The sequence below is a fragment of the Carya illinoinensis genome, chromosome 7, assembly GCF_018687715.1.
Source record: "Carya illinoinensis cultivar Pawnee chromosome 7, C.illinoinensisPawnee_v1, whole genome shotgun sequence".
Taxonomy (NCBI): domain Eukaryota; kingdom Viridiplantae; phylum Streptophyta; class Magnoliopsida; order Fagales; family Juglandaceae; genus Carya; species Carya illinoinensis.
Genome location: NC_056758.1, coordinates 14,377,720 through 14,401,793, shown reverse-complemented (window position 1 = coordinate 14,401,793; position 24,074 = coordinate 14,377,720). Strand labels below are relative to the sequence as shown.

Sequence of the window (24,074 nt, the reverse complement as noted above, 5' to 3'; positions counted from 1 at the left end):
GAACAAGAATAATTTCCAATTGACTATCGAAAGAGGCTGTTGGATGGATTAAAGATTTGCTAATGAACAAAAAGAATTAAATTAAATTAGCTGGATGAGAAAAACATAGTGAAGAATTAGGTGAAATCGATTTCCTAGAAGTTTTCTTTCCCATTAATTTGATCTTTGAACGTCAATTTTATTTCATTTGCGTATTACTCTCTGAGTTGATCTTAGTTTAATTGGCAGCTACAAAAATCTTAGTGATTCCTCTAGATAAAATTGAGATTAGTATAATTTTGGTATTTGGAAAAAGTAAGGTACCAATCTCTGAGGACGATACTCTTCTTATCACTTTATTATAAAACTACGATACTGTGCACTTGCAGTTTTGCACCAATCAATGCACCCCTCCTTCGATCCTCTGCTTTAGTTTCTTTATCGGTTACATTGTCTTCCAAGACAAAAGGTATTCCAAGATCTTGTTCTCTACCAACCTAAAGAAAATGAAGCAATTATCAATGAGGATGAGGAAAAGAGAAGCAAACAATATCATATATGAGTTTAGGCTTTATTTGGATTTCAGATCTTGTTTCCCAAACTCTTGATCTTGAAAAGACCTTCTTGAAGATTTTGTAGATCACTCACTCATTTTGAAAGAGAGAGCAAATATAAAATGAAGAACACGACAAAAAAGAGAAGATAATAATTGCAAATTAATCGACGACATGACTTCTTCTTCTAAAATAAACTCAAATACCAGTACTGTCTGTTAGGCCACGTATTCAACCTCATCTTTAAGAAAGATTATTGACTGCACTGACTACTATTTAAAAAATATATATTAAAAATGAGTCGGGTCGAAAACTCGATTTTTTCGAAACACATTCGGTTCAGATAATTGAGCTATTTAAAGTTTCTTGCGTTGGGTCGGATCGGAACTTGCCTTTGGGGTGGGGTGGGGTGAACAATCCTATCCCTAGATCTCAAATATCGTCAGTGGTTTTTGGGAGATTTTCCTCAAAAGTATAAGGTCACTATAAAAAAACTTTAGCCAATCAAATATTTTAATGTATGAAGACTACTAATAAAATGTGGATGGATATCATAATAAGGAGTAAATATGGTCACCCTTAAACAGCACAAAGGGACCGAACATGAGTGGAATTTGGTTTATAAATGCCTGAAACTGTGGATTTGTGATCCAGTTTATAAACTTTCTTCTGTCTCTCTCTATGATTATAACCTTGTATTCATGAATTATTCATTTAATATACAAATGGAGTTGAATTTGAATTTAACTAAAATACCACAACGATCCCCTCTCACTGTTATTAAATCTAAATAAAAGCTCCACAACGATTCCCTCTCCCAAAAGGAAACAGAAAATGGTACATATTTTTACACAACCATCTATTAAATATATTTCAATTTTATTTAATTAATTTTGATGGACTTGATTTTTTTTTTTAAATAATGTTTTAATGGATAGTTCATAGTTGTATAGAAATGTAAAATGTAGTGCGTTCTCTACCTATCAAAAAGATTAGAAAAGAGAGATGAGATGTATAAGCTCTAAATAGACAAGTTCGTACAAGTTTTTGTAAAAACTAAACCTCACATAAAAAAAATGTAAAAAAAAATTATTTTTATTAGTGGAATTCATTTTTTTATAAAAAAAATTTGTATAAAATTTATCTATTTAAGACTTATACCTAATATTATTCGAAACGAAAATAAATGAAAGAGTGTGAAGAGTTTCTTGGAAGAATCTAAGGTTGGAGAGGTGTTTACATTTGGTCAAATATATAACACAAGATTCAGGTTGTACTTGAGTAGTGAGATGATCTCGAATATTTTGTAAATAATAATTAAAAAATAATAATAAAATATTAAATATTAATAAAAAGTAAATAATAAATAATAATAAAATAATAAATAATAATAAAGTATTCTCAAAACTTTTTAAGTGGTCGTACATCATTGATGCTACCCATCACAAGAGAAAATTTTAAAGGAAACTGAATTGAGAGGGAGGCCGATTCATGGCCCTTTTTCCTAACCAAAATAATTAATCATCGCTAATATTTTTTCATTACTTGTATATAATAATCCATCTTATGAATTCTCCAGAGATGCTATTGAATGACCTTAACATAAAAAATAAAATTAAACTGATATTAGCAATTGATGAATTTGACATCTCTTATCGTATAGATGGATTTGCATATCTTACAGGACATAAAATAAAAATTAAAAAATTAAAAAAATTAAAAATTAAAAAAAAAAAGTTAATTAAATGAATTTGTAATTAGAGATGATAAATTTAATATAAAAATCATGTTGAAGGGTATAAAAATAGCATATTTAGATATACTAGGTCTAGCCTATCAAATGACCATTATTAGGAGGCAAATAGGAAGATGAAGGAAGTGGACAAGACAAAAAGGAAAAATAGGGTGTTAGAGAAAAATGAGAAATAAGAGGATAGCAAGTCATAGACGTAAGTGGAGACATAAAGTTGTCATTCCTAACCACTCTCATAATAAAATAGATCAGATCAGATGAAAAGAGAGATGATGAAGAGAACACAAATATCACTTTCAGCCTCATAATGAGAGCTCCAGAGAGTTTTTCTCCATGCTAAAGAGATCCGAGACCTTCATTATATAGTGAGAAACAAGAGATCACGAAACTGTAAAATACTCGTATTATAATGAATTTGTCATACAAAAAACCAGTCAACATAGGCCTTGTGCTGAACTACATAAATATAAGTGTCTCAATCTTTACTTACATTTTCAGTATTTTTTTTCTATTTACTGTTATAGATGTACATACGAGCATCGAATCAATGCCCCGAACAACCACCGTGGACTTTTAGACTACTTCATTGAGACCTGAACTACTTTCGTGGACTAAAAATGACTCTTTATCCGGTTGCAACTTATGATACGATTTTTATATTAACAGATGTTAGTTTATAAATAATTAGGAAGAAGTTTGTGGATAATCGGATCTTGAACTTTATACTACTTCCAAAATTTGATGAGCTTAAAAAAAAAAAAAAAAAAAAAAGGTTTAATTTAGATGCAAAAATACTCTTAACCCATTTTATTTCATTATTATAATTTTTTTAAAATTTTTATATAAAATATAATAAATAATTAAAAATTTTCAAATAAAACAAGAATAATATTATTCTTATAATATTTTATTTTTCTTTTATCTAAAATTACCTCTCCAACACCTAAACAAAAATCGGCGACTCGGCGAGGAAATGGGATTTTGCGGTGGTTGCAAGACGATGGCTCTATGAAAACTACACGTAACTAACATTAACTGCATTAAATGGCCCCAAGGCCAATCATAGGATCTGACGTCTGCATAAAAATTAAAAATTCTGTTATATTCATAAATAAAAAACATATGTGGTCACCAGATTATTTCACTTTTTTTTTATACATTTATTTTATATTTTTAAATATATATTTTTTTAAAATTCACAATATCATTTAAAAATATTAAAATTTTTAATCATTAAATAAAAAAATAAAAATAAAGATAGGTGACCATCACCGACTTTTATATCTTGGACTAGCATTGTCCAAACTAAAATCTTGAAAAAAAACATTAATATAAGACAAGCATTTATTAAGGACGATGTGATATTTAGACTCCGGTTAGGTTGGGAGATGAAAATTTGTAGTTTTAAAAGAAAGTTTAAAATATTATTTTTTAATATTATTATTATTTTAAAATTTAAAAAAATTAAATTAAAATTTGAAAAAAATTAAATTTTTTATTATATTTTATACGAAAATTTAAAAAAATTATAGTGATGAAATAAAATAAAAATTTTATATTTGAACTTACCAAACCTAACCGAATATTGGCCGGCTCGATCGGAGGCTGACAGTGAGTGCACAACCACCCACTTCATACATGCATATGTGCGTAATCCAAGCAACTCTTTTTATGTGAAGAATAATGGCATAAGTGCCTTTTGTCTCTGTAGTTTGTACCGTTCCTCGTTTATGCAGACCAAAGGATAGAAAAGTGAAGGAATTGCTTTGCTACTCTAAGTTGGTCCCTTTTAGTTGGGCTAAGCAATGAATGCCCTAAACTTGTCACTTCTATTTTGGACTCAAGTTCTATGAATCGTCCAACCGGTCAGGTCCGTTTGGCCACCTACAATATTATTATTGAATTTTAAGGAACGAAATAAATAAATAAATAAATAAAAATATTATAAAATTAAAAAATTATTTGAATTTAATTTTTAGATTTTGCTACTCGTCATTTCTGCATACCACACTTATTTTAATTTTTAAATCTTTTTAAATTTTTTTAAAATTGTTTTTGGTTTTACCTAAACTAATTGAATTATTCTACTCATCATCTATATACCACACATTTGGACAAAAAGAAAAAAAATTATGTAGTGTGTAGTATGTGGAGATGATGAATATAATTTTTCATAACTTTTTAATATTAGTTTTGTTTTGAAATTTAAAAAAGTTGTATTATAAATTTTTTATGTTTTGTTTGAGAGTTAGAGAAAGTTGTATTGATTAAGTAGTGTAATAGATGAAAAAGTTAAAAATTTAAAATTGAAAAATGTTTTGTATTTTGAGTTATGTTTGGGAAACAAATATCTAAGAATATTTGTATTTCCAAACGAGGTCTAAAGGTAAATTTCGGAGAGGTGTAAGAATATTTAAGTTTTATTAAATGAAAAATATTATATAACTATGTTAGAGTATCTTTAAGGATACAATGAATTGAACTTTTAGAGGACTGCAAATGCTAGAACTTTGAACTTTAGAATTAGGTTAAGCGTCCGAATCATCTCTCTCCTTACTCTCTGTTTTTATTTCAGTGATTATAATTCTGGGAAATTAATTGCCAGCCAAACCCATGCAATACGCGAGAATAGTTTAAATAGAATGGTTAGGAGGTGAGGATGACGTTAAGGCGTAAATAAAAATGAGTCAATAGTTATAATAAGATTAATAGTCTTTTTTCTTTATAGGAAAAAGAAATAATAAAATGAAAAGAAGAATTAAGTATAGAAAGTTGCAGATGTATTCTTTTTTTTTTTTTTTCCCTCTCTTTGTTGAATTATTAATCATAAATACTAAGATACCTTTCGTCTTTAAACTCTTGTTTAAAATATTAATTTCAAAACTGAAAACTGAAGAGTTGAGAAAAGTAAAAACAAAAGCATTGGAAAAACTAAAAGACTAATTTTTTTATTTTTTGAAACAAAAGACTACTAGCATATTTGGGCCCGTCTTTGAGGCCTTCAGCCCGAGAGGAAAAATACACTTATACTAACAATATTTTTTCAACTTTCATCTCATCTCAATCTTCAACTCACTATCCAAATCACACCTAAATTGGATATGTTATTTTCAAATTTTATCTGAAATATTAACGAGTGGATTTTGTGTTTTCATTAGCTCGAAACTCCATGCTGCCAAAACTATGTCACACAACATCAGATACTAGATATGTAACTTGTAATGTGTGATTAAATGCAGTGCCATATCGGTTCGTTTGGTTTTCAGTTCAACTTTTCACGGAATCTACTGTTTGTGCTCTTGTCGCTGGAAAGAATGAACAAAAAAACAAATTTCACAGCATAGTTGAAACAAATTTCACAGCATAGTTGTCATAGCAAAAGACTCGACCATAAAAAGTAACAAGAAAAACACACCTTAATTGACAGCTAAAACAAAGTTCTGGGCACTAATCTGCATTTCTGAGAGTTTATTGTCGATCTATAAGGTTGTGAAGGGCAAAGAAGGAAAATACTTAGACCACAAAGGGATTACACAAAAATAAACTCACAACTGGTATGATTTGATGTGATACGTCAGATTGTAAAGTTATTTTTATCATAAAATAAATTTAACGGAATCCATGAAGTCATATCAGTTTGTGGGTTTACTTTGTGTAATCTATTTGTCTATAGCAGTTCTAGGCAAAGAAACATACATCAGCAATCCCATGTTCTACACACTTCATACTACCAACAAGCCAAAATATGCAGCTCCATAAGATAGATTAAAGATTATGTCACATCACATATTGTTCATCCAAGATATATTTTTCAGCCATCTTGGATGAACAATATTGAACGAACGTACTTTGTCAATTGGTGATAATTGGAGAGTGCAATGCATTAGTTTTCATAGTTTGGGTTGCCAAGTGTATCTTCCCTGTGAATAATAACTTAATAGCATCCAACACAACATGAACTTGCAATGTCGTGCACAACTTTTCAACTTCCCTTGCCCATCTTTGTCCCCCATCTCTATTTTCAGATTGCTCATGAATTGGCAATTAAAAACAAAATGCTTTGATGAGAAAGCAGTACACTCACGATTTGCTCGCAAATAGTTCACAGGTTAATATATTATCCATGGATGTGGCAGAACTCCCAGCACCCAAGACAGGAACAAGATTAAAGATGGGCTCTTCCCCAATTATAACTCTCTGATCCATTTCAGCTAACTCATTGAATGCGTTGTTTAACATGAGGGACAGTACCTCCACAGGGAGGCCAATGCTTGTTGGGAAGTAGAACCTCAAATTCTGCAAAAGAAAATACACGAGGTCAAGATCTACTTTAATATTACAACTAATAACACATTAACCATGAATAAAGCAGATATACCCATGGAAAACAAAAATGTCCGATGACCATCAAATAAAAATAAAACCTAGAACTACATGTAACCAAGGATGATGCATACTACAGGACAGCCATTTCATGATATAATCCTACAAAGTTGATGGGCCTATTGTTTTTCTCTACTTGAATTGAGGAAAATACGAGGGGTTAGAAATTAACCATCCAATAGCACCAAACCCACTTAAGTAATCCAGAACCAAAGCTTAAAAATGATCAGCTTACCTCTACTATCAATAGTGCAATTAGCTAAAACATCTCTTCAGGCCTGATCGAGAAGTAACATATTACCTCATAATTGTTTGTATGCAACACTTCAAATTAGAATGGCGAACTTCAATCTTTTACGCTTTCTGGGAAAATTTTGGAATACGAACCGAGTCTAACCCATCATTTTACAACCAAACCCAAGGTTCAGGGGACTAGAGATTTCCGTTTGCTTGGCTGTAGCATATTGTTCATGCTTTAACATGGAAATGCCAAAATCGGCGCCCACATACTCAACACTGACAAACACCAATACTTTCAAATGATGTTTGAAGGAACCCCTAAAACATACAATTGTCATACCACTAATAACAGTAGTGTAATATGGTACCACGTAACTAGAAGACATGCATGATTATTTAGTTGAACCCCTAAAACATGCAATTGTGATATCACTAAAACCTGTGCCAAATAGTATCACGTAACTAGAATACATGTATGATTATTTAGTTGACGAAAGATTGTTAAAAAAAGCCATAAAAAATTTTATCTTCATATTTTACTTTTCGTTGTTGTATAAGCTCATTACTATATTTACTTGGATATTGTAACTCCAGATTTATTTTCCAAATAATCCATACACCAAGAGTTCTATATCCTGATTCTTGGAGGTTGCTAACCATACATATGCATTAATTAAGGTAACCAGACGCTTTTTAATTGAGAGAAAAGAGATAGATAACACAGGTATAATTTTCATACTTGGATATTAAACCCATTCCTTGCACATCTCCCATGGACTTCATTTTATTAAATATAGCATGACTGAAGATCAGGTTAAGATAAATACAGGCACCTTTGGGAATTCTATACCAAGACAGACTTTTCAATATCTATATCTGAAAAGCAGTACTCGAATACAAAATGAGATTTGGATCACATCCGTCACGACATAAGTTTGAAAGATCTAAACCGTCCTCTTCGGAGTGGGAACAGACGCGGCCAAAGTATATAAAGATTGGCAAAGTGAACTAATTCAATTTTAAAAAGGAAAAAAAATCCAGTGTTGCTATATTTAACCAGGAAAAAATGGGGGTAACGCAGCATACAAGAGCATTGTTTTTTATCAATTAATAAATGTTATACGTGTAATGCTTTATGACCTGGCACAAGTGTTCAATAAATCCAAGGTCCAAATGTCAGAAATATAAAGTGAAAAATTGCAAAAACAAGATAAAGAAAATGTATACATAGGAATGCATGAATTTGGAGCAATAAGAATAACTTGACTGACAACTGTAATTTATGCAAGGCACTTATCAAAACATCAATTTAAGAAAAGCAGTTATGGGGAGATTGGGGATTCTAACATTCTGTAATCATTTTTGAGAAAGAAAGGAAAAGCCTGAACAAAAGATTGAGGCCTTAATCAAGAAGAGTTTCATAAACTAAAACTGTATTTTATTATAACTCAAAGGTAATCAGAATCTGAATACCAAAGAACACAAAAGAGAAAAAAAAAAGAATCAACTTTTTTTTTTTTTTTTTGAGAAAAAGAAAAGAAAAAAAAAAGAAAAAAAAAAAAAAGGATCAACTTAAAGGAAAGATTCGTGTTTCGGAACAAAACTGACCTTTGTGTCTTCCCAAGAGAAATTGGTCTGCATATAAAGTTTATCAAGAAGATAAATGCAAAATCTTAATACACTTTCCATTTGCCTCCCTTGGACTGAAAGTGGATAATTTCCGTTGTCCTTACCACCACCTAGAGAATCGAAGCATATCTTCTCAACAAGTTCACTTGTGAAGCACAAAATAACTGCACAAATCTTTCCATGAACAACACACTTCTGGAAGCAAGAATCATGCCAGTCTGCGTGCTGAAAACCCCAATAACTAGGCATCCTTACACTAGAAAGGTCTTGCATGGTTCCAATTGCCATATCCATTTCCTCCGGAGCATAAAGAACGGGTTTTAATTCTACAAGTGCCCTGCAAGAGTAACAATAGGAAGAGGTGAGTGGAATTGAACTGGTTCGAATGTCGTCTGTAATATTCAGGACAGCCCTACTACAGGCGTTCAGCACAAAACAAGAAAGCAAACAATATGCCATACTCCATATATATATATATATATATCATAATCTTGAATGCATATATATATGCCAGCATGACAAGCTACCCTTCCTCCTAATCTGATATGCAATGAGAAACATCTTTTTTTATGGCTTCCACTTATCAATCCTGGCCAGCAAAGTGACCGACCAGGGCCATACTGATGAATTAGAGGGTTTGCTGTAAGCCCACATCTGTGTGTAGACAAAACACTTGCAGCACAAACCCATTTAACTGATTGGTTCCAGTATCATAGGCGACCAAAAAGGTGTGCTTTAAAGCAATTATTTGCTACGATTGATGAAGGTTACAAGTCACAAGGGCTAATGCACATCCACTGGTAAACATTCAAAACAGGGACTCCATTATTTGGCACAAGGGGAACTCTATCAGGAGGGAAAATGTGTTAAACAGCGAGGGTAGGCTTCAGCCAAATAGACAAAATCGCTATAAGGTAACAACCATTAGCACAAACCCTATCAATACTGAATTACTTTTCATATTGCCGGATAATTGGTAGAATAAATTAGTCAATAAATTCGTTTAGTCATAAGGAAGTTACACTTACCACCTCCAAACTAACACTCATTTTGCAATGATCCTTCCAATGTTCAGTACTCAGTACCCTAAAATTTTCATTTTGTTTCACCTTGCACCCCATGTCGGTTAACATTTACCAAACATTGAACATGGGACCACATAGAAAAAAGAGCCAGTTCTGGACTATAATTGACTGAGCTGCCCAAACATGGAGTTATTATCAGTTTTTTGTTCTTTACACACAAAAAGGTACTTTTGTCATTTCAAGTTGAACAATGGCATTTGCGCTTCTCATGTTAAATGTTCCATCTATTCAATGAAAACTGAGTCAGGGTGCAAAGTGAAAGGAAATGAAATTCCTTCTTATAGATAAGACAACTTTAATCAATGATCAAGAAACAAATGCATTATTGAAGTATACATAGAGAATGCATCAAATATACCTAATTAGAGAAAGCAAAAGAGATCAAGAAAGTCATGAAAGTCAAGGGTTAAATCCAAAATTAATACCTGTGTCTTCAGGTTCTTTACAAATTGAGGCCATAGTTTTCAACTTTCACAACATTGATATTAAAGAATCTAGTAACTCCAGCCACGGGGTGGATGAATTTCTCATAGTGGATGTTTCTTTCATAAAATGCTAAGGTCATATATGGAATTAGGATATGGAATATATGAAGTTTGTGCAATTTGGTGAAATTTGGAGCCAAAATGCAAATAGTGAAAGTTTGAGGCAAAAATAGCAATTTCAGGAAAAATTAGGGGCAGTTTTGCAAATATTGTTTTAAGCCCTTTTGAATCTGGAAATCTCCCATAATTATATGATTCCTAATTTAAAATCTCTCTTATCAGCCCGCAACGATTCCTATAAACCCAAGAAGTTTGTAACTTCCTCTTGAATGATGATTCTAGTATAAACACCACATTTATGTTATAAATGTTATTTTGATCATGAAATGTCATATGATACATCATTGAGCATTCAGCTACTTGCATACATGAGATGTGAAATTTGTAAGATTTTAGATGTTACACAAAAATGTCATTTTTGCATAAGCATACTACATGTTACAAAATGAGCACAGGTCATGAGATATATTGTCATGATCATACCATTAAAATATTTTGTCACGAGCCAACGCTAGGATGGGAGAATATCCTAATAGAACTCCTCTGTTCAATTTGGAGTAATTAAAAATGGAGTGGCCCTTGTGACAAGAACAGTCAACAGGTTTTGAATGGGTTCTTTTTAAATATTTCCGGAGAGAAGTCGTATATGACATCTAACGTTGGTGGGTGCATATGTTAGAAATGTTTATGATCAATGCATTGAATGTTATATCTGCGAAGCTCTAAAGACGTAGTCTCAACCTAAGTTGTGCTCTGGTCTAATGGTGCAAAATGAAGGAACTGTGATGTTACCATATGTTAATGATGGCTCTAATATAATAAATATGATATGTTTTGAAAAGATGAAATATGAAATGTTCTTTATAAGAAAATGTGCATCAAAGTTTTCTAAAAGATATTGAGGAATCTAGATGGAAGACAAATACATTTTTTCTGCATATCAAACATGTATCTCATGTTTATCATTAGTCATGCATATCTCTATGTACGTTAGTTGTTTAACTTACTGAGATATCAAGGAATCTCACGGTGGTAGTCCCACGGGAGAATGGTAGAAGTTGTGTCAGGGCCGAATATTGATCAAAATGGTGATGAACTCCACCACTTAGTTTTAGATGATTGAGAACGACCACAACCCGACCACAAGACAGTTTTTTTTTTTTTTTTATAAGAATATTATATATATCATAAGGAGTAACCACTAACCAGGTACACTGAACGTATATAAGAAAACACCTAACCCATATTAAAGAGCCCCTAATGACCCAAAAAAGATTGTAAAAAACAACCTAAGATACACTAATCCCAAAACAACCCAAAATACCCAAAAAAGTACATTGAACCTCAACCCCTTGGTTTCATGTAGAACTAATACCCAAGCCAAACTCCAACCCTAAACCCAGCCCCAACCCCTTGTGTTTCCTGTCTTCACACTGCCCTCCCTTTAGACTTCCCTCTACTTGATCTACCTCCCTTAGCATCAGAGTTAATAGTAATGTTCTTAGAGATGGTCCTGTCCGCCATGGAGCATATTAGAGAAATGATTTGAGTTGCCTTTTTATGAAACCCCTATGATGTTATCTGTAATAAGGAGATTCTATCTCCCAAGTTTCTGTTGAACTCATGCCTTACTATTTGGACCTCTGTTAAGTAAGGCTCTATCTATGTTTAATTTGAATGTTGGGATGTTTAGTTCATTCTAGCACAAAAATTTTTAGAAGTTATCATTTTTCCACTGCTATTATTGCATACTACTAATTGCAGACTAGATTGCATTGCATATTATCTGTCATGAACAAAGGTATGTAACCATGTGTAGCATGCTCCAACTCTCTGTTCCATCCCAAGCGGAAGTTGGGAGCGTCATAAAGAAGCACAATGAAACATACTAATAGTGGCTAAACTGTCCATTCCATCATGTTAGCAACTGCTCCATCTTTAAAGGCATCACCCACCTCAAAAGACCCATTTACCACAAAAAACACCAACCTCCCCCCTACCCCCCCCCCCCCCAAAAAAAAAAAAAAAAAATCAACTCCCATATTTCATGTCTATTAAAACTTTCCATAGGCTCTCCTTCATAGGCAGCCCGCCAAAACCACTCCCCTCCCCCCTCTCTCTCTTTCTCTCTCTCTCTTTTCCACCCATAAGAGTCAATATAAAAAGCATTAATAGTCTTGCCCTTGGCCCACCATTTTTTACTAACGTGTGCACCTTAGCCCATTTCACAAGGACATCACCGCATCCTTCCCCACAAAAAATTTGGTGGCCACTCCTGCAAGAATTGGAAAAAGAGACATACTAGGTGGGCAAGTTGGCATGTGCTTTTAATCAAAGTAATTCTTCCAACCATAGAAAAATATAACTGCTGCCACCTCTCCACATTTTCAATAATGCAATCCCATATAGCTTTGGTTTTGAAGGGAGCTCCCAAGTGAAGCCCATGATATGTCATGGGAAAGTTGAGATCCTACACCTAAAGATATCCACCAAACTAGATACATTCCCTACATCACCAACGAGGAGCAATTAATTATGACTTTGCCAAGTTTAGCATCAACCTAGATACTGCTTGAAAGCATAGCTGTAAATGTGTAGGTCATGCTCGGCCATCACATCCACCAACAATAAAATCGCAAAAAATCGCAAATCCATCAAATAATCACACAATATCAACAAAAAAAAATGAGATCTCTGCACAAATTTGTAGATTTGTGTGAAACACAAGGGTCGTGGGTCCAAAACTCAGAGACTCATAAAAAGGGTCATGGGTCTGAAGCTCACTAACCCACAACCATGATTGTGGTTCTTTGTACAAAGACACAACCATGGCTGTGGTTGTGGGTCGCAGAGACCGATGGCCAAGCTATGGTTGTGGGTTGTAGACCACAACTTGGTTGTGGGTGGAGGAGAAGAAGGGGAGGAGAAATGAGAGAGGCGACAGGCATGACTCATGAGGAGGTACGATAAGAAGAGAAGAAAAGGGAGAGAAAAAGGAGGGGGCAGCTAGGAAAATTAAAGGAACCCACCTACACAAGCACCCTGTGCAGGCAGGTTGCCCACCTATCCCCTAGCGAGGAAGGCCAGGGTGGGCGGGAGGAGTCCGGTGACCCGCCGCCTACCCCTAGATAAGAGATATGAAGGTGGCATTAAGGCTTTTCTCAAACTTGCTCTTTTGCATATAACTCGTGAAGGACCTACATAATATCTTCTTTCACCACATCCTAACAAGATTGGAAAAAGGCAATAGAATATCCATCTAGGCCCATTAAGGCATTTAGAGCTTTCACCACTTCCCAAACTTCATTTTCCTCAAAGGGATTCTCCAACTACGACACATCATCTTCTCCAATTGAAGCAAAGCAAAGTCCATCCAACTTTGGCCGTCATGAGAAACGTTCTGCACTACGTGATCCCTCGCCACTAATGGATCAGCAGAAATATTGCCATCAATAAGAAGTTAATGAAATTATTTCTTTTATGTAGTTTTCCACCTGATGGAAATACTTTGTACATCTACCCCCTCACTAAACCACAAAGCCCTTGACTTTTGCCTCCAACTTATCTCCTTCATAAGGGTTGTTTTTCCAATTCACTAACGAGCTCAATCTTTCCTGACCTCTCTACCTCATTCATTGGCAAGACTCTTCAATTATCTATAAATCTTTTAGTTCTTCACAGAGAAGTTATTTCCTCATCCCAATATCTCCAAACACCTCCTTATTCCAGACCCTTAAACCAGCCTTTAGAGCCTATAGTTTTTAGAGCCTAAGTTTTTGTACCAAGACAAAACAGTACTTCCCTATTGCAGCCATACAAACAACAAAGAGAGCTGTGATCAAGGGTGCCAAGTATCGAAACTTGAAATTTATAAGCCATTGAAAAATTCATTACTTTTAAGGGAGCTAAGTGTAAATATCCCTTCAATTATCGTCTTAAGGAAAACACTACTCCCACCGAAATTCTATACTGAATTGCTTTTTATTTCTTTTTAATTAATGGTAAAGGAAGTGTTTTTTTTAAAGAGTTTGTGATTTTTTTTTTCAAAAAAATGTTTGAAAACAGAACGAAAAAAAAAAAAAAAAAAAGTTTTACACAGTCGGTAGAACTCCTGGGTGGATTTCCTCGGTATCTCTAGCAGCTCCCTGTCTTAAATCCTAATTATCCAAAGAGTATTGGGTAGTTACAAATAAAAAGTTGAATTATGGAAGAAAAAATAGAATAAAATAAAACTCAAAGACAGCAAGTATCATGATGCAATGGTAATTGATACTAATTATTCTTCACTGTAAAGCATTACTAATCAAGTATTCATGAAAATCTGACCAAATCTATCTTTGTGAAGCTTCAGTTGACTAAAGGTCCTCTCAGGAATTTGAGTTCTAGCCAAAATTTCAATTTTAGATGTGCATGCACTGATTGCACCCCCTGAACGCCATAGAGAAAATAGCATCAACGAAGGTAGGGAGTATATGGATTCCCTTAAATTTCCTACGGAAGATAAACATCAAACACTTGTATGATGTGGACATTTCTAGAAACTAACTCTATACAATATTGGAAACATAACTTCGAGAATTCTTCCCAATACTTCACAAATCCATACAAATTTTCATAGTATTTATAGCAATTGGAACATAGGGAATAATTTGAATATAAGCAATGGATACACTTTGATGTCCTACTCTTTGATAATTGTCATATTAATGTTTATTAGCTTAACCCTACCATAGAATGTCCTACTCTTTGATAATTGTCATATTAATGCTATTTGGTAGTATCATACCCATAACCCATATGCATGCCTATGCTTTCTATCAAAATGTTAGAGCCATATAGAATAAATACCTTTTTGGAAGATCAGGCACAAGGAGATACAGAAAAATAGGATCAAGAGCTTTAGAAATGTTTTCTCTCTCTGACTCAAAGAGCCTCATTTGCTTAAGGAAAGTTTCCAGCTTGTCCTGAATTTTGTATCTCTCTGGTGATGGAACATATGCTGAACAGTAGACAACAAAGAGAATAGCAGAAGTAGATATTGAACAGCTAAAGCATTTAGCTACTGCTTCACTATTTTCTAGTGCTTGTTCCAGCTCAGCGGAGGGGCCTCCATTGCTGAGAGTCATTGTCGGAGGGTCAAGCCCCAACTGCCCAGCCATGTGAAGTATCTCCTTATGCCAAGTTGCCTGAAAATAAGTGAAGAACGTGTGGCTGTATGAGTATTGTTGTAAAGTATAAAGAGAACACGAGCAAGAGGGAAAACCATTTGTTCAAGAATCCTACAGTTTATTCATTATTGTACCACTATATATACCAAACAAGCAATTGACGATTATACCCTGATGAGTCATACTTATTATACAATAATGCACTCTAACCCCCCCCCCCCCCTCTTTCTTCTTTTTCTCTTCTTTCAAGTTGGTGCGTATATATAAACCCAGCTTGAAACAAATATACTTTAACCGACTATGACACAAGGACTTAGTAAACACATTTGCAAGTTGATCCGCAGACTTCACAAAAGGTGTAGAAATCTTACCACTTAATATCGAACCTCAAATAAAGTGATAATCAATCTCTATGTGTTAGTCCTCTCATGGAACACATGATTAGAGGCTATATGCACTGTAGCTTGATTATCACAAAATAATTGAAGATGAACAAGAGCTGGAAGTCCAATCAATTGGAAGTGTAGCAACCATGTCAACTCACTAGTAGTGTTAGCCATTGGCCTATATTCAACTTTTGCACTAGAACGAGGTAGTACTGTCTGTTTCCTACTCTTTCATGTAACCACATCACCTCCCACAATGGTACAGTATCCAGTAGCAGATCTTCTATCTAAAGGAGATCCTGCCCAATCAAAATCTAAGAAAGCTTCAACTCTAAGGTGTCCATTTGGCCTATGTAACAATCCAAGGCCAAGGGCTCACTTAAGATAATGAAGGATATGGATTACATCATCCCAATGTGAGACCTTGGGTGTTTCTAGAAATTGACTCACTACACTCACTGCATAAGAGATGACAAGTTGAGTGATAATAAGATAATTCAATTTCCTAACAAGTCATCGATACCTACTTGGATTTTCAGATAAATCCCCATCATCTTTCAAGAGTTTACAATTCGGATCCATAGGGAGTGTCAATAGCTAGTGCACCCAACAAGCTAGTTTCTTACAAAAGGTCTAAGTACAAAATTTTCTCTAAGATAGGCTAATACCCTTTTTAGACTTGCTGATTTCAATCCCAAGGAAATATCTAAATTTGCCCAAATCTTCTGTCAAAAATTGATCATGCAAAAATTGTGTAATGACCAAGAAACTTCATAAGGACTAGAATCTTCAAAGAATTTTTAGAACTTAAGAGCATAATTGACCTACTTAGAAGACACCATTGTCTTAGTTAGAACTTTTGATAGAATAAAATTTTTAGAGATCACATGGAGCCAAGTGGACCAATGGACTTGTGACACGTAGCATGTATGTGTGCCAAGTCATCAATCTGAAAACCATGAAGCCATTTCCAGTCCAAACCATGTGATAGAGGGTCCCACACAAAACCAAGGGGTCACCATCACATTACACGCCACCTCAGCTCCACATTTTTTACAACACATTGCTTTATTGCCACCACATGCACACTTGTCATCAACTTTTGTACACTTTTCATCAGAAATTGGGAAACAAAAACTGATGGGCGTTAACTACAACCAGAACCCTTATTTTGGTCAACATCTTCACCTCTCACAAAAGCTTCTTCAAGCTTTCTCTTACTTCACTCAAGCCAAACTCCAAAAACAACCTTAGATAGCGAACCGATTGAGAGTAAAGCCAAGTTGGAGTTGAAGGATTCATTCTCAACACAAAAGCCTTGCACTAGTAAGTGAGATTTTCTCTTTAACTTTCTGATTTTGGTTCATAGAATAGTTAGTAAATTTCAGAATGGGTTTCTTAGATAAACTTCTTGAAAGTATAGTCTATCTATTGAAAATGTAAGTCTCGGCTAAGCTTCATTAGCGTATTTAATGTATAATTAGTGTTTATTGATTTTTTTTTTTTTGGGTTTGGGGGGGGGGGGGGGGGGGGGGGGGGGGGGGGGGGGGGCACAGGGGAGTTTATGAGAAAAAGATGGATTTAGGTTCTGTTTTAAGCTTATAACAAGTTAATGATGATGGTTATGCAAGTAGTACATGAGATTAAAGGTTGATGAAAGCTTATACTTAACAAAGAAGCTAAGATCTAGTCTCGGTTTCAGCTTTTAAGTTTTAATTAGTGTGTTTCACATGTACAACTTTCTGATATTAGAGAAATCTTGCTTAGTAATTACTAGGATATGATATCTGCTTAGAGCTTAATAAAAGTCTTAGAACACTTCAAAACTTTAGGTGTTTAATGCACATTATAAGAAATAAATTAAGCTAATGCTCTCGGGTTAGTGCTTATTAGTGTGCGATGATATGTTTTGATGTCTATTAAAATCTGAGTTGTATGTAGCATGTCGAAGAGTATAACTGGTGATTAAATTCTGTTCTAGGTAATGAGAAGTTATAAGTGATAGTTATATGCTTATTAAGTAGGTTAGGAATCAAAATAGCATAGTCTAGTCATGTAAAATGCACATTAGAAATTAGAACTTGTATTAGCATTAATTGTAAAATGCACATGTGAATGCCGAATGTAAACCAACAACAGTCTGTAAGTTACTCTTCAACTATTCTCGTTGATTTTATGAAATATGATTGTATAATAACTGTGATTACATGAAAGTCTATTTTAATTATTTAGTCATGATATGCTACAATAGAAGCACATGCATATCTATCATTACTCTCGTGTAGCATTGTTTCATAAGACACTGCTAATTTTTACAAAGAAAATTCTTTAAAAATGCATCATAACCCCAAGTTGGGATGGCAATTATCCTAGTAGAACTCCAATGTCTACTCTGGAGTGGTTTCCCTTGGGTTGATGAAGAAAAATCAATGACCTCGAACAAGATAGTAAAGGCCTTGGGCTTGGGGTTATGCTCCTCCTAGGTCTAAGGTTCAAATCGCCTTGGATGCAAACAATTTCTAGGTGCCATCGGACTGGGGGATTTTTCCCTTAAATTACCTAAGGTGCACTTGCGGGAAACTCATTGCCAAGGGCATGTGCACCCACGGAATTAGTTGGAACGTTGTTCTTGGACACCCGGTGCCAGTCAAAAAAAAAAAAAAATAGATAGTAAAGATCTCGAAGGCAAGTGTAGGTGCCTTGTCGTTGGGTGGGGCTTGATGGTACTTAATGTGATGGACGTTTCATGAAGCCTTGACTATTCTTGAGACAACGTCACATTAACACACGTTACTCGATGCTGTGATGAAGAGAACCAAGATTTACACAGATTTTTGTGGAGCTTTGGGGTACAGTAAACCAGATATAAAGTGGATAGTCAGTAAGAAAAGATGACCAGGAATCTGGATGGACAATTTATGATATTTAAGTATCATATTCTGCATTTGTATACATGTCATGGCATACCATCATGAGCCTAGTTTTAGGGATTACTTATTGAGATTTTATAATCTCACCGTGGTAGTCCAACTATGGTCCCACCTCTTGGAACCGTAGATAATGCTGCAGAGTTTGAGGAGCCAGTTCCAGATGAGGAGCAAACGGGTCTCGATGAGGTGGATTAGAATAGTAGATGCTGCTAATGATGTGTACCTTTGTTGAGATGGTCTTTCTTATATATTTGTAATCAAATCTTGTAAACTGTGGACCAACTTTTAGTTATGATGTAAAATGGTTGTGGAGGGAGTACATTTTGAGGACAATGTTTCTATTTCAAAACTTATGGTTTTGTATTGTAAAGACTTTGTGATGGTAATATAATGTGTATGTTGGGATGTGTATTATTTTAGTACAAATAATTAGTAGTATTTTTCTGTTGCGATTATTGCATAATGTTAATAACATGCTAGGTCATGTATATTAATTGTCATAAATGTGAGGGGTGTGTAACCACTATTGCATATCTCAACGTCTTGATCTCCATCAAATCCCAAACGAGGGGTTAAAGGTGTCAAAAATTGTTTCAACCTATCAATCCCAGCTAAGTCACTCCCAATAATTACAATGTCATCCACATATACAACTAACAAAATATGACCCACATCACCGTGTAGATGAAATACCGAACGGTCTGTTTTACATCTATGCAGGCCAAATGCCAACACAACATCAGAAAACCTTCCAAACCATGCTGGAAGGGATTGCTTCAAACCATGTAGTGCCTTTTTAACTTGCATAGAACCTCAATACTCCCCCTGAGCAACAAACCTAGGTGGTTGCTCCATATAGACTTCTTCATGCAAGTTGCCATGTAGAAATTCATAATTAGCATCCAACTAAAATAAGGGCCAATCTAAATTAGTAGCAAGAGAGATCAACATATGAACAAAAGAGATTTTGGCAACCGGGGAGAAGGTCTCCTCGTAATCAATGTCATAAGCTTGAGTAGAACTCTTTTTTTTAATAAATAAACAAATTATATTGATCAAAGAATGGCAAAGCCAGAAATACAACTCTAATGCCCTAACTAGGTAGGCACATTGGTAGCAAGAAAATCATGAAGGGCCATGCCATTAAAATCCACAACAATAGCCCAACTACAAAGAGTTCCCAAAAATAAAACTTTAAGCTCCTCCAACGATCTTTCCTGGTCTTCGAAAGTCCGCTCACTGCACTCTTGCCACAAGTACCACATAATGCACAGGGATCATCTTCCAAATAGCTTTAATTGGTTGTCTGCCTCTTATGTTTGACCAAATAGCCAAAACAGCCTCCACGGTTTTTGGCATAACCCAAGCCATATCCAGTCGAGCAAATAACTCATTCCAGAGAGATCTTACTATATCACAATGCAAGTAAGATGATCTACTGACTCTCCCCCCACCTTTGCACATGCAACACTAGTCTGCAATAATAATCCTCCTTTTCTCAAGTTGTCAGTGGTAAGTACCTTACCCAGGGAGGCAGTCCATACAAAGAAAGAAACTTTGGGAGGTGCCTTGTGTCTCCAGATGTTTCTCCAAGGAACTGAGAATTGGGCTCTTGAGAAAGGGCCCTATAGAAGGAACGAACAAAAAAGTACCTTTGCCTGCAGGAGTCCACCACAAAACATCCTTTTCCTGAATGTTTGGTCTTATGGAATATAAGAGGTTGTAGAAATCTGCAAAACTGCTGATTTCCCAGTCCTGTGCCGCCTTATTCAAATTAATATTCCAGAGAATCTCACCCCCCCCCCCCAAGGATTTCTCCATAACTTCTACCACTGAGGCATCCTTGGCACTTGCCATCTGGAAAAGAGAAGGATACAAATCTTTTAAGCCCTGTTGCCACACCAAACATCTCTCTAGAATTTGATCCTAGATATTGCACCTAGCTGAAGCTTAACATAACGGTTAAACATCCCCCACCCTCTTCTAATGTGTTTCCACAACCCAACTCCATAAGCCCCCCTTACTTCTCTATTACACAAATCCCCCCATAAGCCACCATATTTCTTCTCAATCACCAATTTCCATAGAGTGTCTGGTTCCCTGGCAAATCTCTACAGCCATTTGCCTACTAATGCTCAATTGAACACTCTTAGGTTTCTAACCCCCAAACCTCCCCCAAAGATAGAACGACAAACTTGCTCCCACTTAACCAGGTGAAACTTGAACTCCTCGCCCAAACCCCCCAACAAGAAATCACGCTAGAGCTTCTCAATACGGGCCGCCACGATTAAGTGGAACTCTTAGTGACCAAGCGTGCTTTCAGACGTTTCCATAGAACCATCATGATAGAGTTTGATTAAATACACCCATTTACAGCCAACAGGTTGTTTACCAAGTGGTAGTGAAACAAGATCCCATGTTCCATTATGGTGAAGAGCATCCATTTCATTCTTCATAGTTGTCCTCCACCTTGGATTAGATTAAGCATCTTGGACTGTTTTAGAAACAACGATCTTTAAAAGTTGAGAACTAAAACATGAGAACGAAGGAGATAAAGCATAACAAGAGACAAACTGGCTAACTAGATATTGAGTAACACAAGAACGAGCATCTTCTTTGAGAGCAATAGGCTAAGATCTTAAGTATAGGGAACTCAGGATCTAAAGAAGAAGACGAGGTTGGTGGAGGCATGGGAGCCCAGTGGCCATGGGTAGCGTGAATAACCTCTAAAGGAACAATGGTAATGATAGAAGATCATACTCAACAATCGAAGATATGTCTGAGAAATAGAGTATGGACTCAAAAAATATGACATCACTAGTAGTGAAGTAGCATCTCAAAACGGGACTATAGCAAAAATATCCTTTTCGAGTCCGAGAAACGTACAAAAATACATTTAGTAGCACATGGATCAAGCTTATCAAAACCTGAGCCAAGGTTTTGAACATAACGAACAAAGATACACTACTCCCATCGACATTTTCTATCGAATTGTGTTTTTATTTTTTTTATTTTTTATTTTTACTTAGGTGTAGTTTGGATAGTGAGATGAGATCGTTTATATGAAAGTTGAACAAAATATTGTTAAAATATTATTTTTTAATATTATTATTGTTTTGGAATTTGAAAAAAATGAATTCTTTATTATATTTTGTGAGAAAATTTGAAAAAGTTGTAATGATGAAATGAAAATGTTTCTCTATCCAAACTAAGCCTTAATGATTAAGGAAATGTTTTTTTCTAATTTGGTAATTTTATTTTATTTTTTTAAACTTTAAAGTGCTTAAAAATATATTTAAAGAAAAAAAAATTACACTGTTCGACACCTAATTTTCGGTAGGAGTACACCGCTCTAACTAACATACCTAAAGATTTTTGGACGAAGAAAAAATGGTGGAGATTCAGTAAACAAAATGGATAGAGGAGAGGCACCATTGAGGACTGATAAAGGCATGTGGTTAATAAAATGACAAGCAGTAAGGACGCCATCACTCCAAAAAGGTTTAGGAACATGCATATGAAGTAAAAGTGTTCGGGTTACATTTAACAAATGACAATTTTTGCATTCAGCTACATCATTTTGTTAAGGAGTATAAGAAAATGAGGTTTGATGAATAATTCCTTTATTATTTAAGAAGCAATGGAATTAGAGTGATATTCTTTAGCATTTTCAAAACGCAAATCTTGAATTTTCTGTCCAACTTGGTTTTTAATTTATTTTCGAAAGATTAAGAATATGGAAAAAAGTTCATATCGTGCCTCAATGAGAAACCATGTCATACAAGAATAATCATCCACAAATGTAACAAAATACTGAAATTTGTTTGATTCAATATTGATTGGTCCCCATACATCAGAGTGAATCACTTCAAAAGACTCGAAGTTCAATTATCAACCCGAGGTACAAAAGACACATGATGGTGTTTGCTAAGTTGACACACTTCACAAGGACAGGAAGATAAAGATACATTTCCAAGATTTCTAATCTAAAGTGGATATGGAATGATGACCAAGGTGACAATGTCATTCAAAAGCGAATGATGATGAAGATGTGAGACCTCGAGTGGGCGAATGCTTGAAATCAAGATAATACAGGCCACCAACTTCATGCCCCATGCCAATCTTCTTCCTTGTCTTGAGATCTTGAAAGATACATAAAGAGGGCTAAAAACTCACTAAACATTGGAGATTTTGAGTCATCTTACCAATGGACAACAAACTAAAGGGAAAGCCAGGAGCATATAGAACAAATGACAAGAATATAGAGTCAGTGAGCTTAGTTGATCCAACATCTATAACTTAGAGAGAACAATTAGCAAGAGTAACACGCTTTGGAGATTTCACAGTATCTAAAATAGATAAGGAATAAGACAAACCGATCATATGTTCGTTAGCACCTAAATCAATGATCCATGGAACTTGAGTGGATGAGAGAAGACATGCGGACGTTGTACATGATCGGGCAAGAGTAAATGTGGAAGATGATAGATCCTGTGTGAGAGACAAAAGCTAAGCATACTCATCTCTCAATATGGTGACAATATCGAAATCTAGAGGTGGGTAGGAGCTAGTTGATGGCGAGGTTGTATCTTGACAAATGGCAGATTCATGACCTTGAGTGAGACCACCCTTGGTGTCACGTCTCCCACGTGCACTTCTACCACCACAACCTCCATGCTCGATAGGAGCAACATTGTGATTCCCATAAGAGATAACCAAAGCAAATCTCACTACTTTAATCATAAGACAACTGAGATCCATGCCTAAACAATGTGGCACATTGAAGCCGAGAGAATAGAGGAAAGCTGTGTACTAGCCAAGATTTGGGAACGAACAAACTCATATTCTAGCTTCAAGCCAACAAGGAACTGAACAACATTGAAGTCTTCACGTTGTTGTTGCATACTTGAAACATCAAAAGTAATAGGTTGATACATTTTGAGCTCTTCACAGACACTCATCACTTGAGAATAATACTCTTCAAGACCCAAAGTACCTTGTTCCAACCCAAAGTACTGCTTATCCAACTTATTAATGCAGGTCAAGTTCCCAAACCCAAATACATTTGCTTGAGATGCCCCCACACTTCTTGTGCAGTGTTAAGATGCATCAAACTAGAACATATATTAGGCTCAATGCTAGATAACATCAAGGACATGATTTGAGCAAATTCTTGTCCCCATTGAGCAAATGTAGGACTAGCTGAGTCGGATTTTGTATCAACCAAGTGGCTACAAAGACCCTTGCCCTTAAAAAATTCCTCCCATTCAATTTTACCAAAGTCATAGGCACATTAAAGCTTGACGTAAGAAACAATGACTCAAATCTAGTAGACATGGAGGCTGAAAAATACCACACAATCCAACCCAAAGACAACAGACCACTACAAGATGTGAAAATGGATGAAAAACCAAAGAACCCA

At 35.1% G+C, this 24,074-nt stretch overlaps 1 protein-coding gene and 1 long non-coding RNA gene across 5 annotated transcripts in view; one reads left to right on the top strand and one right to left on the bottom strand.

Annotated features, from left to right (window-relative positions):
- Nucleotides 1–6,011: 6,011 nt before the first annotated feature.
- Nucleotides 6,012–24,074, bottom strand: part of LOC122315332 (diphthine--ammonia ligase) — a 34,897-nt gene continuing 16,834 nt past the window's right edge. For all 4 annotated transcript variants that reach the window (XM_043131188.1, XM_043131189.1, XM_043131190.1 and 1 more), the window contains 3 exons: nt 15,017–15,354; nt 8,518–8,875; nt 6,012–6,582 (listed from right to left, as the gene is read on the bottom strand). In XM_043131188.1, the coding sequence (XP_042987122.1) occupies nt 6,367–6,582; nt 8,518–8,875; nt 15,017–15,354 (912 nt within the window). In that variant the 3' untranslated portion in view covers nt 6,012–6,366. The remainder of the gene's footprint in view (nt 6,583–8,517; nt 8,876–15,016; nt 15,355–24,074) is intronic.
- Nucleotides 16,873–19,063, top strand: LOC122315333. The gene is made up of 2 exons (XR_006244009.1): nt 16,873–17,048; nt 18,780–19,063. It is a non-coding gene; the product is annotated as an uncharacterized LOC122315333 (long non-coding RNA).